This window comes from Schistocerca cancellata, chromosome 5 (assembly GCF_023864275.1).
Source record: "Schistocerca cancellata isolate TAMUIC-IGC-003103 chromosome 5, iqSchCanc2.1, whole genome shotgun sequence".
In the NCBI taxonomy this organism is placed as follows: Eukaryota; Metazoa; Arthropoda; class Insecta; order Orthoptera; family Acrididae; genus Schistocerca; species Schistocerca cancellata.
This window is the reverse complement of record NC_064630.1, coordinates 734,227,018-734,246,749: the sequence shown is the minus strand read 5'-3', so window position 1 is coordinate 734,246,749 and position 19,732 is coordinate 734,227,018. Positions and strand designations below refer to the sequence as shown.

The following is a 19,732-nucleotide window of genomic DNA, read 5'->3' as shown; positions in this document are numbered from 1 at the left end:
ATTTCCATTATTTTTATCATGGTGATCGTTTCTCCCTATGTAGGTCGCTGTCAACAAAAAATTTCACATTCAGAGGAGAAAGTTGGTGATTGGAATTTCGTGATAAGATTCTGTCGCAATGAAAAATGCCTTTCTTTTAATGATGTCCAGCCCAAATCCTGTATCATTTCAGTGACACTCTCACCCATATTTCGCGATAATACAAAATGTGCTGCCCTTCTTTGAACTTTTTTGATGTACCCCATCAGTCCTATCTGGTAAGGATCCCACACCGCACAGCAGTATTCTAAGAGGACGGACAAGCATAGTGTAGGCAGTCTCCTTATTAGATCTGTTACGTTTTCTAAGTGTCCTGCCAATAAAATGCAGTCTTTGGTTAGCCTTCCCCACAACATTTTCTATGTGTTCATAATTGTAATTCCTAGGTATTTAGTTGAATTTATGGACATTAGATCTGACTGACTTAGCGTGTAATCAAAGTTTAACAAATTCCTTTTAGCACTCAAGTGGATGGCCTCACACTTTTCGTTACTCAGGGTCAACTGCCAATTTTCACGCAATTCAGATGTCTTTTCTAAATTGTTTTGCAATTTGTTTTGATCTTCTGATGACTTTAATAGTTGATAAACAACAGCCTCACCTGCAAACAACCTAAGACAGCTGCTCAGATTGTCTCCCAAATTGTTTATATAGATAAGGAACACCAAAGGGCCTATAACACTACCTTGGGGAACGCCAGAAATTACTTCTGTTTTACTCAATGACTTTCAGTCAGTTACTACGAACTGTGACCTCTCTGACAGGAAATCACAAATCCAGTCACGTAACTGAGGCAATATTCCATAACCACGCAATTTCACTACAAGCTGCTTGTGTGGTACAGTGTCAAATGCCTTCTGGACGTCCAGAAATACGGAATTGATCTGAAATCCCTTGTCAATAATACTCAACACTTCATGCTAATAAAGAGCTAGTTGCGTTTCACAAGAACGGTGTTTTCTAAACCCATGTTGACTGTGTGCCAATAGATTGTTTTCTTCGAGATAATTCATAATGTTCGAACACATTATATGTTCCAAAATCCTGCTGTATATCGACATCAACGATATAGGCCGGTAATTAAGTGGATTACTCCTACTACCTTTCTTGAATATTGGTGTGACCTGCGTAACTTTCCAGTCTTTGGGTACGGATCTTTAGTCGAGTGAATGGTTGTATATGATTGTTAAGTATGGAGTTAATACTCTGAAAGGCACCTAAATGGTATTCAGTCTGGACTGGAAGATTTGCTTTTGTTAAGTGATTTAAGTTGCCTCACTACCCCGAGAATATTTACTTCTGTGTTACTCACATTGGCAGCTGTTCTTGATTTGAATTCAGGAATATTTACTTTGTCTTCTTTTGTGAAGGCATTTTGGAAGGATATGTTTAATAACCCTGCTTTGGCAGCACTGTCTTTGATAGTATCTCTATTGTTACCATGCAGAGAAGGCATTGATTGTTTCTTGCCGCTAACATACTTCACATGCGACCAGAATCTCTTTGGATTTTTTGCCATGTTTCGAGTCAAAGTTTTGTTGTGGAAACTGTTATAAGCATCTCGCATTGAAGTCCACTCTAAATTACGAGCTTCTGTAAAAGATTGTCAATCTCGGGGATTTTGCATCTGTTTAAATTTGGCATGTTTGTTTTGTTGTTTCTGCAACACTGTTCTGACCAATTTTTTGTACCAAGGTGGATCAGCTCCTTGTTTGTTAATTTATTTGGTATAAATCTCTCAATTGCTGATGATCCTATTTCTTTGAATTCAAGCCTCATCTGGTCTACTTATATTATTAATTTGGAAGGAGTGGAGATTGTCTCTCAGGAAGGCATCAGGTGAGTTTTTATCTGCTTTTTCTAATAGGTATAAGGTGTACAACTTTGCTTCTGCCATTTTTTCTCCAACATTTGAGGCTTTAATGAAACAAATTGTTTACACATGTATCATTCAAAGTATTTTCCATCACTGGCCACTACTTTCTCCCATCTCTTGGGCAGTGTACGAGTCCCACATCGAAAAAATTGTGCATCTTTTGAAGTGATCCACGAATCGATCCAATTTGTGACTTCTTCATTAGATCGGAAGTGTTGGTCAGCCGGCCATGCGCCATTGATCTAAACAGGTGATAGTCAGAGGGATCAATGTCTGGAGACTATGGCTGGTAGGGTAGGACTTCCCATTTTAACATTTCCAAGTAGATTTTGACCTCTTTTGCAACGTAAGGTCGAGCGTTGTCATGTTGCAAAATCACTTAACCGTGCCTCTCACTGTATTGTCGGCGTTTGTCTTTTAATGCTCTGCTCAAATGCATTACTTGCATTTGATAACGAGCACCTGTGATTGTTTCACTTGGTTTTAACCCCTCATAGTACGTGACACCGAGTTGGTCCCACCAAATGCAGAGCATGTTCTTGGAGCCGTGAATATTTGGTTTGGCCATCGATGTAGAAGCATGGCCGGGGTATCTTCACGATTTCTTGCATTTAGGGTTATCGTAATGAACCCATTTTTCATCCCTGGTCACAATGTGATGCAGAAATCCCTTCCGTTTTTGCCTCTGAAGCAACTGTTCACAAACACACAAACGCCGTTCAACATCTCTCGATTTCAGCTCACACGGTACCCAAGTTCCTTCTTTCTGAGTCATGCCCATAGCATTGAGACATTTTGAAATGGCTTGCTGTGTCACTCCCACTAATCGTGCCAATTCTTCTTGAGTTTGACACAAGTCTTCACTCAGCAATGTCTCCAATTCTGCACCTTCGATAACATTCTCTCTTCCACCACTATGGCAGTCTATGATGTTATAATCACCATTCTTGAAGCATTGAAACTCACTAATAGCATCCTTACCATACGTACTTGAGAGCATTCGATGAGACTCAGCTGCTGTTTTCTTCATACTGAAACAAAACAGTAACACCTCCCGCAAACGATGAGAATTAGGCCTGTAAACTGACATTTTCAATCAAGAACAACTTTATGAAGCAGACACAAATCGACTAATGTTTGAACGAGGTTATGTTGGCCGAGGTCCAAGCTAACTACCTGACGTCTGCGATCTGTTTCTTTCAACCGCTACTTACTGTTGTCACCACATATCGCCAAATGGCAGAAGCAATGTTGTATACCTTGTATATTTTCCGTTTATTTTTGGAGGATTTTGGAGGATTTGAGGGTTACAATATTCAATCTCACTATGACAACCCTGTGTTCACTAATCCCTGTATCGGTTTTGATGCTCGTTATTAACTCAGGATTATTTGTGGCTAAGAGGTCAGGTGTGTTTTCACAACCATTTACTATTCGCATGGGCTCATGAACAAAATGCTCGAAATAATTTTCAGAGAATGCACTTAGCATAATTTCTAATGATGTTTTATGCGTACCTCTGGAATTAAATTGATATTTTTGGCAACATATCGAGGGTAAATTAAAGTCACCAGCAACTATAATCATATGACTCGGGTACGTGTTTGAAATCAAACTCAAGTTTTCTTTGAACCTTTCAGCAACTGTATCATCTGAATTGGGAGGTCAGTAAAAGGATCCAATTATTATTTTATTCTGGTTGCCAACAATGGCCTCTGCCCATACTAACTCACAGTAACCATCTATTTCAATTTCACGACAAAATAAACTCCTTGTAACAGCAACAAACACATGACCGCCAACTGTGTTTAGCCTATCCTTTTGGAACACCATTCGGTTCTTCGCAAAAATTTCAGCTGAGCTTATATCCCGCTTTAGCCAGTTTTCACTGTCTATAATGATTTGAGCATCAGTGCTTTCTATCAGCACTTGGAGCTATGGTACTTTCCCAACACAGCTATGGCAATTTACAACTGTTATACCGTTGGTTCCTGTATCTACATTCTTCCTGTGTTCGGCCTGCACCCTTTGTGACGGAAGCCCTTCTTGTTTTTTCCCCGAGACCCTCTAATCTAAAAAAACTGCCCAGTCAACACAAAACAGTCCCTGCTACCCGCGTAGCTGCCTCCTGTGTATAGTGGATACCTTACCTATTCAGCGGAACCCAAAACACAACCACCCCTTGGCACAAGTCAAGGATTCTGCAGCCTGCACAGTCACAGAACTGTCTGAGCCTCTGATTCAGACCCTCCACTTAGTTCTGTACCAACTATGCTGCAAATGGTCAGCTCTGCTTTCATCTTGCAAGCAATACTGGCATCCTTTACCACTTCTGTTAGCTGCTCAAAACTAGAGAGAATCTCTTCTGATCCAAAGTGACATATATCATTGGTACCGAAGTGAGCAGTTGGCTGCACACTGTGCTCTTCATGGCACCCAGGAGGACCTGTTCTGGTATGCAAATGGAGTGCACATTGGTTTTCTTTCGCTTCTTGGCAGCCATGTCCCTAAGGGGCCCCATAATGCACCTAACATTGAAGCTCCCAACTAGCAACAATCCCACCCTCTGTAATTGTCTGGATCTCGCAGGCTGAGAGGTTTCCTCTGAAACAGGACATGTGACAGCATCTGGCTCAGCGACAGTGTCAGACACAGACAGTACCTTGAACCAATTTGTCAGACAAACCGGGGAGAATTTATGTGCGACTGCCTGGGAAGTCTTTCGCCACCTGCTACACCCCGGGCCAACCTTCCACTCAACCATACGTCAGGGGTCAACCTCAGTGCAAGCAGTAACTGAGCGGGCCACCGGTGAGGACCGATCGGAGGACTCGGACACGCTGGATGTCCGTTGTACCCCCACAGCTGGCTCACAACAGTGGTGCCCATAAACTGCAGCCTCAAGCTGTGTAACCAAAGTCATCACAGCCTGAAAGGGAGAGCGAAGTGCAACTAACTCGGCTCGCATCCACACGCACACAACAATTGCAGTCCCTGCCCATACTAAAGTTCATGGAAAACTAAACTATGCAGATAAACAGACTATAGGCACGTGCTGCGCAACTCTACTGTGGACCCTGATGAAAACGCAGGAGCTATGTCTAATTAATTAGATTAATACACAGAGATTCAAAAACCTAATTACTGAAGCACTCAGGTGAAACTACGTAATTCGCCCCTGATTACGAACTTGTAATATGTCACAAAATTGGTTTACTTTCAGAAGCAAAAAGCTTCCACATGACAGAAGGATGTTGCAGTGCTACTTCATCTGCGAGATCACCTCCAGACAACAATGTTTGTGCCCCCCCCCCCCCCCCCCCCCCCATAGCTGGTCAGTCGACATCAAACAGCTGCACAATGTTATGACACCAACCCTGTGCAGGGTGCTGCCATGAAGACAACATACCTATGACACAGCTTCCAACACTGTCACCGGGCCTCGAACCTTGAACTACTATCTAACTGCCCAGGCTCTTTGCAGCCATGTACTCTGCCACCAATGTGGGTCTAATCGTTAGGATCCAGCCACCTTTATATGTTCCAGGGCCTGAACGACGGTCTCTGCAGCCCTGTATTGATGGTACCTGATGCAGCCAGCTGAATCTATCCATTCTTCAGGGCAGAGTTCAAGGCACTGGGTACTGGGTAGCCCTGTCATCACTTGGCCAAGACTGGGGCAACAACATGCATTGCGGCTGAGCCCCCTATGAGCTCAGTTAAATGGGACATTTACATACAGTTGAGGCTGTATCAGCAGGCACTTGGTAAGCAATACTGCTGACAATGATGGCACAACAAGGACTGTGCCAGGAGGTGCTGTAGCGGTGTATTTGGCAAACTCGCTGAGGTCTCAGAAATGAACACCCATGGCCAACAGTACAGAATGACTGTAAATAATAAACAGTAAATGGCTTTATATCCAAAGGCAGCTGGCAGCTGCTTTCTGCTGCACCCATATACATCTCAGGCACAGAATCACTTGTTCACTCCAAGCCATGCCAACGCTTCTTCACGAAAGTACCCAGATATATAAATTCCTTCCCCTAACTTTTTACGAAGGCTAAACATAGGAAGAGAATTGTTTGAAGACCATCCAGGAAGATAGAACAGATAAGCACAACACTGTCAGTCCCCCTTTTCATCCAAGCCTTCAAGATTGAAAGCAGTTCAGTGTTGATAACAGTGAATTCAGATGGCAGGTCTATCTTGAAAATAAGAGGCACAGGAAACAATAAAGCAGTCAAGCTTAAGACCTTCTGTGTAGTTAACCTCAGGGCAGTGCAAAAATCATGTTCGAGTACTGTATTTCTATATTCATGTAAATCTCAATTTACTGTGGTCTGCCAATGGACCCAAGATGGAGAAATAAACGCATCCCTGGGCAAAGAAATTAACTGTTGTAGGAAAGGTCTTATACAGTGTAAACACTTTTGGATTAAAGGAGACTACTCACCTGAAAAACAGAAGCATTGTTTTGTCAACAGGCGCACACAAAAAATAATGCTTTGTTTTTCGGCAGATGGACTAGTTGTGGAGGGGCTAGTGTCGGCTGGGGTGGGAAGAGGAAGAGAGAGGCAGGAGGGAGAGAGAGGCAGGAAGCAGGGAGAGGGGTTGAGTGTGGGTGGCTAGCAGCTCAGAGGGAGGCAGCTGGTTTGCCAGCTAGAAGTGCAGGAGGGAGCTCTGGCAAGTATATGCACTATGCGTGTAACGTACAATTGTAGTGACCAATGGGGAGCAATGGACGCTGAAGGTGATCAGAGGATGCGGGGGCGGAGGATGTGTAGTAACGATAACTCCCATCTGCATAGTACAGAGGAGCTGGTGGTGGAGGGACAGATCCAAATGCTCCGGGCTGTGAAGCAGCTACTGAAACTAGCATTTTTTGCCCAGCTGCATGTTGTCCCACAAAGTGGTCAACTCTGTTCTGGGCAACAGGCTGGCTGGTGGACAGCTGGTGAACAGTCATACTGACATGAAAAGCTGTGCATTATTTGCAACAGATTTGGTATATGATGTGGCTTCTTTCACAGGTGGCCTGCCCACTGATGTGGTAGGATAAGTTTGTCACAAGACTGGAGTAGGGGGTGCTGGGTGGGTCAATCGAGCAAGTATTTCATCTTCGTCTGACACAGGGATATGATCCCTGGGTCAAGGATTTGGTAATAGGATTAACATAGGGAAGGTCTAGGACAGTACAGGTTTGTTGGGTGATTGAAATCAACTTTAGTAGGGGTGGGAAAGATCTTGGATATGATATCTCTCATTTCAAGGCAGGGTGAGGGACAAGCAAAGCCCTAGCAGAGATATGGTTTAGTTGTTCCAGTACAGGATGCTATTGGGTGACAAAGGGAACACTACTTTTTAGCTGATTCTTGGTGTGGTTGGAGGATATGGCATGGGAAATCTGTTTGTGGACTAGGTTTCGGAAAGGGGGGGGGGGGGGTCTGCTTGTCTATGAAGGCCTTTGTGAGGTCTTCAACATATGGGGCAAGGGGGTTCTTGTCACGGCACACTGTAGATATGTCATTCAAGAGTGAAAGAGCTACATGGGAGTGAGTTTGTGGTGTGGAAAGCATGCCTGATGTCAAAATGTAGGTACTGACAGCAGTTAGTGGATTTAGTGTGGACAGAGATGTGCTTGGAGCCATCAGAGAGATGGATTCCAGCGTCCAGGGAGACAGCATATAGGGTAGAGGCAGACCAGTTGAAGTGGATGGGAGAGAAATTATTGAGATTGTGAAGGAATGCAATGGGTTGTCTTGGCCCCAAGTCCAGACTGTAAAGATATCATCAATGAAACTGAATCAGCTAGGGTTTGGCAGTTTTGGGAGACTTCGAAGGTTTCCATTAGAGGGCTCATACACAGGTTGACTTATGAATGTGAAATTCAGATGCCAATGGCTGTACCACGGATTCGTTTGCATAACTTCCCTTCAAAGGAAAGGATATATATGGTAAGGTGTATAAGGATTGAGGTGGTGGGTTTGGAGGCTGAAGGATGGTGAGAGAGGTAGTGTTCGAAAGTGGCAAGGCCATGAGCATAAGGGATGTTGATATATAGGGATGCAGCATTAACAGTGACTGACCGACTGGCTAATTGAGAGGATTTATAGGACCAAACGGCGAGGTCATCAGTCTCACAATTTTGAAGTTACTCACAGAAGAAAGAGGGTCCACTAAAAGTGGATGAATCCAGTCAAGGGAGTCAAACTGTAAAATAATGAAATTAAAACAAACACAGTAAAAGTCATAAAAGGTGAGACCAAACTAGAAAAAAGTGCAGTTTTTCCATAGGAGAGTGGTCAAGAGGGTCCAGACTGAGAAGACACGCAGAGAGGTCTCAACCACAATCACCCTGCCGCCTGCTACAAGAGTAAAGCAAAACTTGATATCTGGAAACAAAAACCACTTTCATGGAGGAAACTGAGGACCAGTTCAACCATCAGTGAAATGTCTGCTGATATTAAACTTAAGGAATTGGGAAGACTATACTTAGCACAAAGGGCCAAAGAAGGGGACATTCCACCAATAAGTGGGACACCATCAGTCTGGCTCCATGACCACATGGTGGGGGTGGTTCATTACGCAGAAAGAAACAATGGGTGAGCCTGGTATGACCAGTGCATAAGTGCATAGACAGCATAAAACAGTGGATTCCTTCACAGAGGAGCAGAAGGAAGAGCGTCAAACTGCAGTAGACTCCTTGACTGTGAGGAGTTTATTACTATGAGCAGTAGTGCACCAGATGTCATTCCATTTTCAGACAAAGAGAGATTTGAGGTGGATCTGCAAATCTGGAGCTGGAATCTTGAAAGGGAATGGGATAAGCAGGGATCCAGGAGGGAAAGGGGTGGCACTAGTGGAAAGTCAGTCAAGGAAGTGATCAGTATCTCTGAGATGCGAGATTAGGTTCCTGGCAGTCGGTTGGAGGTGTTGCTCAAATTCTTTCAGTGGGAGCACAATAGTCAGCTACAATGGAATGCCCAGGATAGCTGGGTTTGTGGATTTTGGAGAGCATACAGAAGATGGGTTTGTGGGGTGATGGTGGGCTGAGGATGGTGATGGATAGTAGGGACTGGCAGTTATGTAGGGCTTCTGGGACTTAATCACTCTTGCCAGAGCTTCTAGGTAGAGAAGTTGGGGGGAAGGAGCATCACAGTTGGATGGTGGTTTGAAATGGGAGAGGTCAAGTTCAATGTTGGGATTAGGAGGGCTTTGGTTGGAGGGATTGGTGGCAAAGTAGTGTTTCCATTACAGTGATTGGGAAAGAGTGAGTAGGTCTTTGACAAGTCCAACATGGTTCAACTTGGTTGTAGGGCTGAAGTGAGGCCTTTGGATCAAACTGAAATTCCTGTGGAACTGTGGTTTTTGGCGGAAAAGTTAATAACAGTGTTATGGGTTTGCTCGAGTTCTGAGTTCTGTGGGGTGTTGAGAGGTAGTTTTGCAGGATGTGGTAAAGTGGGGTTATCAGTGATGCAGGATCCGGGTGCTAGGAGGGGTTGATGCTGGGTTTCACTGTGAGTAGGGTGGGTGTGGATGGATAGTGGTGCCTGAAGGCAAGAGTAGGGTGTCAACAGGTTGGAAAATGAATGGAGGTGGTGTGTGGAATGCTCTTCCATGTGTTGGAGTGCAACAGTTCCTATTTCAGAGATGATGTGTATGTAGAGATAGTAATGTAATGATATTATCTTGAGGAGGTAGTAGAAGTGGTTCTGGGTTGCCTGGGTCATGGAGACGGGTTTCTGCAGTACCAGGTTTGAGTGGAATAGGGACTGGTGGAATCTGAAAATGTGAAGGTGGTTGTGAAAGGAGGGATGAGATCCAGAGACGGTGATTTTCAGGGTTAGACCACTGGGTGGGGGGGATTCCATGGCTTAGACAACATTTAAGAAACAGGATATGATACTTGGTTTTATCCAGGGAAAAGGATACCTTTCTGAACTCTTGCAGATAGAGCAACAGCCCATTAGGGTAGGGATGGTGTTCAGGAAACAGGAAATGATGCAGGAAATGGACGACTGAAAGCGATGGGTTGTTATAAGGGGAACTAGATAACATAGTGTGGGTTCAGGGAGTGAAAAGGGTGGAAGAAATTGCGCTGGGAGCAACAGGATAGTTTTGTGGTGTGAGTATATTTTACTGTACTTAAGTTATCACCATGTATGGGGAAAAACGAAAGATTTCAAATTCTGACAGGAGCAATGTGGGAGGAGAACTGAGTGGTTTTGGTGGTTAAATTTAGTGGTTAGTTGCTGGAAAGTGTTAAGACTGTGATCCTATTGATGGGTGGTATGTAGAACAGCATCCGACATGCCACTCGTCGCCCAAAATCACCCTGGACTGGAACATATGAACCATATCTTTCACCAGGTCTTTGTTTATCACTCATTCTGCCCTGAAATGAGGAATATCCCACACAAGATATTTCCCTTCTCTCCTAAAGTGGTGTTCTGAAACCAACCCATCCTACACATCATCCTAGTCCATCCACACGCAACTCCCATACCAATTGTTAACATAGGTATCACGTCCCTGTGGCAGACCAAGGAGCAAGACCTGCCTGATTCAATCACCCAGAACCTCCTACTCCAGTCTTGTCATAGGCTTATCCTACTCTACCAGCGGATGGCCGAGAAAGCAGACACGTCATATACCAACTTTGCTGCAAATACTACACAGGTTTTCATGTTGGTGTGACTACCAGTCAGCTGTCTACCAGGATGAATGGCTGCTACTACTACACTACTGCCAAAAACAAAGTTGACCATGCCGTGGCACACCATGTAACTGGGCACAACATGCTCAATTTCAATGGCCGCTTCACAACATGGGTCATCTGGATCCTTCCCGACAATACCAGCTTCTCTGTACTACGCAGACGGGAGTTATCCTTACAACACATCCTCCGCTGCCGTAACTGTCCTGGCCTCAATGTCATGTAACCCACTGTCCCTGCTCCCTCTCAGTGTGTACTGCTTACCACTGGCCCTACAACAGCGCAATACATGCCTAGCCCATATATCTGCTACAACTCAATCCTGCATTCCTAACCAGCAAACTGACTGACTGCCAAGCCATTAGCCACCAACCCCAGCCCCTCTCCTTGCATCCTTCTCCCTTTAACCACCCCACCCGACACAACCAGTCCACATGCTGAGAAACAAAGCATTGGCACTGTTAGCCCATGCGGCAAATGTAGGGGCAGAGAGGTGAGAGGCAGGGTGTGTGTGTGTGTGTGTGTGTGTGTGTGTGAGAGAGAGAGAGAGAGAGAGAGAGAGAGAGAGAGAGAGAGAGAGAGTGTGTTTTACTCTAGCTCATCAAAGGATAGCTCTGAAAGCTAACAAGTTTTCTTTCCTTTGTGTGTGCCTATCTACAACTCAACACTTCTGCTTTTCAATGAGTGGTCTCCTTAAATCTGAAAGAGTTTACAAAGAAATTAATCCTATAGATACCAAAAGTAACTGCCAAATGGTCTCAAGAATAACTTCTTAAAGTCTTCCACTGGTGTAATAAGTATGTTACGTTTGCTACCCAAGACCTACAACTGAAGCATTTCAAGACATTAAAAGCTTCAAATAAGCTTGCTTTCAATTCTTACACAAGACACCATGTCACTGAGAAATCCAGATATACAACCAAAGTCTTAAAATTAAAATCTCCTCACAGGAGTTACATTAATAACTGGGTCTCTCACCTGAATTTTACGTTGGTAAAAACATGCTTAAGGTAAACATAAGTCTTCTCTTGAGGAATTTAAAGCTAGTGGCCACTGTCCATTCTACCTGCTTCTTAATAACCATTTGAAACATAAAAGGTATCACTTTAAGGAGGTACGAGGGGCAAAAAACTATAAAACTACCACTGATGAAGTGCATAATATGCTTTAACATAATAAATAAATATGTGCATTATCACGTTGACCCCTACGGTACAGAAAGTCGCACTTAACATGGAGTGTTGAGGGACATAATTCTCTCACTAAAAAAAAGCTCTAAAGGATCGAGTTGACAACTACTAAAGAAAATGAAAGCAGAAATGTCTACAGATTGTGTAGTTCATGAACCACACTTTAGGAACTATTACTCTCAAAAGTCACTGCAAAAAATTCATACGACTGGCAGTTTAAGATGATGATTCATAAAAGTTTTAGGCTTTAAAAACTAATTTTAAGCATAGCTCAAAGCCAAATTTAAAAATTTGTAAAGTGAGCCATTGTACTTACCAGTTTTGATAATGCTTTCGATCCAGCAACAATACCACCAACAAAGAAGACGCAGTGTGGCAGCAACTGCAAAGCTGCTGATCTATCCAATGGAACAACATCTAGCATTTTCTTTGCATTCAAGTATTTAAAAATGACTGCTCCCACTAAAGTTTGCCAAGCTTGGAACACTGTGGGGTATGTGAAACTTAAAACAGAGAGAACATACTGAAAAAGAAGAGGGTTCGTGTTAAATGTGGTACAAAAGATGCAATTCAGTGTTACACAAATGGAATGTAAGCAGGGCTACTGCAAAGTACAGTACAGGCCATTAAAATTGCTACACCAAGAAGAAATGCAGATGATAAACGGGTATTCATTGGACAAATATATTATACTAGAACAGACACGTGAATACATTTTCACGCAATTTGGGTGCATAGATCCTGAGAAATCAGTACCCAGAACAACCACCTCTGGCCGTAATAACGGCCTTGATACGTCTGGACATTGAGTCAAACAGAGCTTGGATGGCGTGTACAGGTACAGCTGCCCATGCAGCTTCAACACAATACCATAGTTCATCAAGAGTAGTGACTGGCGTATTGTGATGAGCCAGTTGCTCGGCCACCATTGACCAGACGTTTTCAATTGGTGAGAGATCTGGAGAATGTGCTGGCCAGGGCAACAGTAAAACATATTCTGTATCCAGAAAGGCCTGTACAGGACCTGCAACATGCAGTCATGCATTATCTTGCTGAAATGTAGGGTTTCGCAGGGATCAAATGAAGGGTAGAGCCATGGGTCGTAACACATCTGAAATGTAACGTCCACTGTTCAATGTGACGTCAATGCGAACAAGAGGTGACTGAGTTGTGTAACCAATGGCACCCCATACCATCACATCGGGTGATATGCCAGTATGGCGATGACGAATATACGCTTCCAATGTGCGTTCATCACTATGTCGCCAAACATGGATGCGATCATCATGATGCTGTAAACAGAACCTGGATTCATCTGAAAAAATGATGTTTTGCCATTCGTGTACCCAGGTTCGTCGTTGAGTACACCATCGTAGGTGCTCCTGTCTGTGATGCAGCATCAAGGGTAACCGCAGCCACAGTCTCCGAGCTGATAGTCCATGCTGCTGCAAACATCGTCGAACTGTTCGTGCAGACGGTTGTTGTCTTGCAAATGTACCCATCTGTTGACTCAGGGATCAAGACGTGGCTGCACGATCCATTACAGCTATGTGGCCGCCTGAACCCACCGATTCCATACTCTGCTAACTGTCATTGGATCTCGACCAACGCGAGGAGCAATGTCGCGATACGATAAACTGTAATTGTGATAGGCTACAATCCGACCTTTATCAAAGTTGGAAACATGATGGTACGCATTTCTCCTCCTTACACGAGGCACCACAACAACATTTCACCAGGCAATGCCGTCCAACTGCTGTTTGTGTATAAGATATCGGTTGGAAACTTTCCTCATGTCAGCACGTTGTAGGTGTCGCCACCGGTGCCAACCTTGTGTGAATGCTCTGAAAAGCTAATCATTTGCATATCACAGCATCTTCTTCCTGTCGGTTATATTTCGCTCTGTAGCATGTAACCTTCATGGTGTAGCAATTTTAATGGCCAGTAGTGTAGTTCTACAGTATATTTCTTCTACAAGGAAAAATAAGCATAAGCTTTACAAAATGTTTCCAGGATGGAGAAAATGTCAGGGGAGAGGAAAGCCACAAACTAACATTCTGAAATTATGATGACATAGAAGATTTCCATAAACAGAAACAAAAATTGATAAATGACAGTAAATAAACTAAAAGCTAATAATGTGTGTATTTAACGCGAAAATAGGACAAATAAGAGAACAATTATCCATCAGGAAGAAACTTCAGAAATGACTGAGATCATATGCTAGCAGAATTTGCCAAGAACAACAAATTTTGTTTTTGGCACATTCTTCCATTTGAAGTATGAAAAAAAAGATGGCTGGAGATAATGGTGTTACAACAGAAATGAGTGAACCTGGAGGGATGCTAACTGAAAAAGAACCCTGCAAAATTAACCGCTGCATCTCTGCATAGGAAAACTACTTCACATAGATAGAAAAATGTTGTAATTAGAGTACTTTGCAGAAAAGGTGACAGACAAGGCTACAGTTATCAAACTCTCACTTTGGTATGATTCTTAGATTTCGAGATTGCTACTGACTCACCTTCAATAAAAGCTGTTTTACCAGTCCTTGACATACAAGGTACTGCTTCTATTTATGTTGCTATGCTGAATAATACCTACATCAATGGCACAGCTTCAGTTTCACTATGTAAAGATATTGAAAAACTTAACACTGACAGATTAGACATGCACCCAGCATTTGTATCACCAAAACTATTTTCAGCAATCCTAGAGGAAAGTTTCAATCTTTCAATAATAAACACAGAAATTAACAAAGATGCTACAGAAACAGCTGAGGAGTTCTTCCATTTAGGGAACTTCAAGAGAACCACTGGATGAGCTGCAGAAGAAATAAACAGAAGAGTAAAAATTATGCTCAAGTTAATAAGAGCGAAAAGCTAAATGCATTGCATGTAGTAGAGGTAGGGTGAGGAAAATGGACAGGTCAGAAAGTAAAAGATTTAGAAAACTAAAAGGGACTACTGAGAGGAAATATTGAGACTGAATAACATAACACAATATTAGACTAGGTGGCTGGTGGGTGCTGAGAACCAAGACATGTTGTAATGCCAGTTACCACCAGTGAAGTTCTGAGAAATGGTTTCTGGGGGAAACTGCACCCTCATATGGCACTTTCTTTTTGAATATTTATTTCCTATATACTCTTTTGCTCATTCTTTCACATCATGTCTAACCAGTATTGATGTTGAAGCCAGTGGCAGAATTAAGTTTCAAGAGCCCTGCAGGCGAGAGCTGGTGTTACAAGATGTCCTTGGTTCTTACTAACCACCTGGCCTCAATTTACATAATTTCTTTGATCACAGGAACTATTCTGTTCTTCATTCCCTTTTAGTTCTACATCTTTTATTTTCCAAACTGTCTATTTTTCCTTATCCCTCCCCACCTCCACCACAAACAATGCACATTAAGATGCTTGTCAGTAATCTGTCTTGCACATTACCCTTTATTTCACTTTTAAGATCTGAGGTTTTTAAATCTTAACTGGTACAGTTCCCAATAATCAAGCTTTTGTTTTCACCCCACCTAGTGAGTTTCCTGTGCACTACGGTTCCGTCCGAACTCTCCTGATTCCCTAAACCTCATCAGTCCTTTTCCTTCACCCCTCTTCCATCTCCTTCAATCCTTCTGCCAGGAGGAAGAGCTCCTGGTGCCAAAAGCTTGCAAATTTCAGTACCTTTATATGTGTGTTCTCTGGTTGCCACTTTCAAAAACTTACCATCATTCAGTATGCAATGGGAAGATTAATTACCACAAGATGCAAATTTATCAGAGGACAGCCTGGAGCAGAAGATGTGGTTTGGGGGAGGTGCTGTAGGTTGGGGGGCTGGAGATGATTCATGAATGATGATGTTTCGTGTGTGTGTGTGTGTGTGTGTGTGTGTGTGTGTGTGTGTGTGTGTGTGTGAGAGAGAGAGAGAGAGTTATTAATGTTGTTATTTGTTATCAGTTATACTTTTGTTTGTGTAGTGGGTTCACTATGTCTAATAGTTGGGGAAAAGGGGGAGGGGGGGCGGTGGTCAGTTTGGAAAGCACCTGTGGATTGTTTTGTTTCTTAGGCTGTTCATGCTAGTGTGCGTGGATGGCCAGAAAATATTTGTGCATCAGCAGCTTAGGTTAATGAGTATTTTTTGTAATTGTGTGTGTGTCTTGTATATCGATTTCAGTAGCAAGGCTAGCTTTTATGAATTTCTGGTTTGTGCTGTTAATTGGATTGTGTTGGATTGAGATTGGTAGATATCAAGAACATAGTTTTATCGGAGCCGGTGAGATTACATTTTCAGCATATGTTATGTGAACAAAGTTTTGTTTTGTGGTATCACAGACTTCATTTGAGTTGTATAGGTCTAGTGAAACTTCTGATACACTGTGTGTGTGTGTGTGTGTGTGTGTGTGTGCGCGCGCGCGCGTGCGTTCCCCCCCCCCCCCCCCCCCCTCTCTCTTCTGAGAATTTTGTTTGTTTCATTTTTGCTTTAATATTGGTTGTGGTATGTCTTCAGTATTAAAAGTGCCATGTATTTGATTTTGTATGTCACTGCCAAAAGTTCCTAATTCTCACAGTTGTGTCAATAATTCCCCTGTATGTCTGTAATACAATATTTCACATATTGTACATGTCTGTCTCAGGGGATGTTGTGAGTGATGTCACAGTCATCGTATGGGATATGTTTGAAATAGAAGTGTCTGCAATCTTGATGTCACTGGTCAAAACCGATGGGTAGTACCCCAATCTTCGGTTTTGCCAATAATTGAGGGGGGTATTAGTAGAAATTAGTGAATTTTGTTTTAGGAACATTTTTCTCATTTCTCTGTGTATTTATTGGAGGTTAGAGATGTGGTCTGTATACCTTCAACTTAGTTTACAGAAGATTAAAAGTCATAAGTGTAAGCCAGTGTTAAGTGTTCAAGTTTTTAGTCTTATGTTGTTTATGACAGGCATGCTGCCACTTCACCAGACATTATTAAAGTAAATTTAGAGGAGGAAAGTATGACATATTTTGACGGATAGACCACTAACTGAAGGTTAGATGACCTAAACTAGCAGCAGTTTATGGTTAATCATCAGGTGGAGTCCAAAAATTTTGAATTTTGGAGCATGTACACATGCTGTAAGGTTTCACTGGCTTGCAATTAGGGCAGCTATTCAGAGGGGTATCGCAGAACTACACAGCTAACGTATTTGTACGAGTATGTGTGGATGAAATGTGTGGCTATAGGCGAATGGTTTGTCTTCCAAGTTGCTTGTGAGAGGTTTTAAAAATTTAACTTTTATTTCATTTTATTTATTGGTACTCAGATCAGTGTGTTGCCGTATGATTTTCATGTGCTTGTGGTGAGAGGTATGCATCTTTAAGGTCAAGGGAAGTGTCCGATTCCAATGTGTCGTCATAGCTATGTGTGTTTTGGTATCGTGAGCTGCTGCTGACCTACATAGATCAAGGGAAGTGTCCGATTCCAATTTTTGTTGTTTTAGGTGTTCGTTTCGTGGTATCGATAGCTGCGGAGTGATTATAATTTTTGGAGTAGTTGAGCTAGGGGAAACAATGCAGTTCATAAAAGCTGCTTCATTTGGAGATTGCATACTTCGTCACATTCCCCACCTATGAAGTTTCTTCTTTCCTATGGGATCTGTGAAACACGACGGATGAATCAACAACCAGGTTGCACATTTGTTGATCACTGGTGTTTGGTCGTTGATGGAATACATATTAATACTTAGAGTCAACAATCTTCTGCTTGTGGCGTCGACATACTGTTCAACTTTAATTTACAACTGCCGCCATCAAACACCGGAACAGGGGGTAAATTAATAGTTAGAATTTGTTTTCCATCCAGCTTCACTTCAGATCAGGCCGTATCTGAATGCCAACAAAGCAAAACACGTGTAGTGATGTTATGTATTTACCAGTACTTACCTTGTTTATAAAGACTGTGGAAACGAAAAGAAAAGAATGAGTCACAAATTCTGAGTAAACTATTTTTTCCGCACAGTGCATTTTTTTAATTAATGCACAATAAAGCTCCATCATTCTTGCCATATGAGACCCCGCTCCCACATGACAGATGGACCTGAAAACAAATACGTGTTGTCGTGTTTACAACGCTGAATGCTCCGCGTCTCTCTATATCGACAGTTACGGCATCGATTTTACTTCGACTCTCTAAAATCAATCGATATCCTACTCCCAATCGCCACAGCGAGATTTTAAATTTCTAAGCCCGGTCCACACGCAACGATTTGTCTGCGCAGACATCGGCGCAGATGTCTGTACATGCAAAAGATCGCTGCAAATGTGGTGTGTTCGCACGACACAAACCCCAATCTACTACTCGCCCGCCATCTGTCGGTGTAGAAAAGAAATATCAGTGGCAAACGATTACGCTCACCTTAAACGTCAAAAATTTAATTCAGTTATTTTGAAATATAGAAATGTAGGAAGTTCTATTGTGGTCTGTGTTCGCAGCTTGTGTTGCAAAAAACATTCAGACCAACCGCAGAGAAACAGAGAAAGTGGTCAAAATGGTGTAGACAGTGGCTGCTAAAGCGAAAGCAGTTTTCTCACGTACATTTAGTGCGAGAGTTGCAGGGCGAACCTGTTTTGTTTTACATTACTTCGTGTTCCATTTCCTGGCACATTGACACTCCAATTTCATCTTCAATTGTACTCCTGCTTGGTCTTGGCGTTTCTTGATCACTAAGAAAGCCAAGCAGATCAAAATACCATAACATTGGCTGGTATACTTGATCTACTCTTACACCAGATCTTCTAGATTTCCGAACTTTGGATAACTCTTTTCGGTAAACAGTTCGCTGACAGACTTAATTTACTTGACTTGCCTTCATGAATCATCCTTCAGGAGAGCGTAAATAGCTTCAAATGTGTTGGGTATTATTTTACTCGACGCTTGTTTCGATATTGCAGTTGAAAATTCCAAATCCTTGTAGCTCCTTCCTGTTGCTAGGAATCTTAATGTTACCGCCAGCCGTTCATGAGGACAAATTGCCCTTCTCATACAAGTATTTTTTTCTCATAATATGAGGGGTTACAAGCTTTAAGAGATAATTATAAGTTTCCATATCCATCCGCAAATAATTTCGCCAGTTTGCAACGAATTTTTTTTAAATTACCGTTTCTCTGTTTGCCGAGGCGTCAACTGCCCGCAATATTTCAATTAGAGCATTGTATGCTGCTGTCTTTTTGTCTCGGTCACTATATTCTTTACTTTTAATCTTCCACAAAATGGGTGGTTTCTATATATTTCAATGAATTCACTTCAAATGGTTCAAATGTCTCTGAGCACTATGGGACTTAACATCTGTGGTCATTAGTCCCCTATAACTTAGAACTACTTAAACCTAACTAACCTAAGGACATCACACACATCCATGCCCGAGGCAGGATTCGAACCTGCGACCGGAGCGGTCACGCGGTTCCAGACTGAAGCGCCTTTAACCGCACGGCCGCACCGGCCGGCGCATGAATTCACTTACAAACTCTCGAGAACACTGACGAGTATCAGCCATTTTAATGCCCTGTACGCACAAATACAAACACTAGACTGAGTAAACAGCTGTTTCGCGCCAGATTTGCGGCGATCTCCTGTACACACGCTCCAACTTGTCTGTGCAGATGTGGTTTGAACCCACAGATTTGAGAGGTTTCGCTCAAACCTCCAACTCCAACTTCCAGGTTTGCACACACCTCAGGTTGGCGCAAATCTTCTGTCCACACCTTCGACCATAGTATCTATGGTCGAAGGTCCACACGCAACAATCTGTCTGCGCAGATGTGTTGTGCGCAGACATTTGCGCAGACAGATCGTTGCGTGTGGACGGGCCTTTAGGGAAACTGCATAGTGTTATAACATTTCTTTATCTGGTAACCGACGACTTTTATACCAGTC

At 42.7% G+C, this 19,732-nt stretch overlaps 1 protein-coding gene across 1 annotated transcript in view; it reads right to left on the bottom strand.

Moving 5' to 3' along the window:
* The window catches only part of LOC126187865 (transmembrane protein 241-like), a 76,007-nt gene extending 58,069 nt beyond the window's left edge, over positions 1 to 17,938 (bottom strand). The window contains exons 1-2 of the mRNA XM_049929188.1: positions 17,743 to 17,938; positions 12,141 to 12,347 (exon numbers count right to left, since the gene is read on the bottom strand). Of these exons, the coding sequence (XP_049785145.1) occupies positions 12,141 to 12,347; positions 17,743 to 17,865 (330 nt within the window). The 5' untranslated portion in view covers positions 17,866 to 17,938. The remainder of the gene's footprint in view (positions 1 to 12,140; positions 12,348 to 17,742) is intronic.
* Positions 17,939 to 19,732: the final 1,794 nt, after the last annotated feature.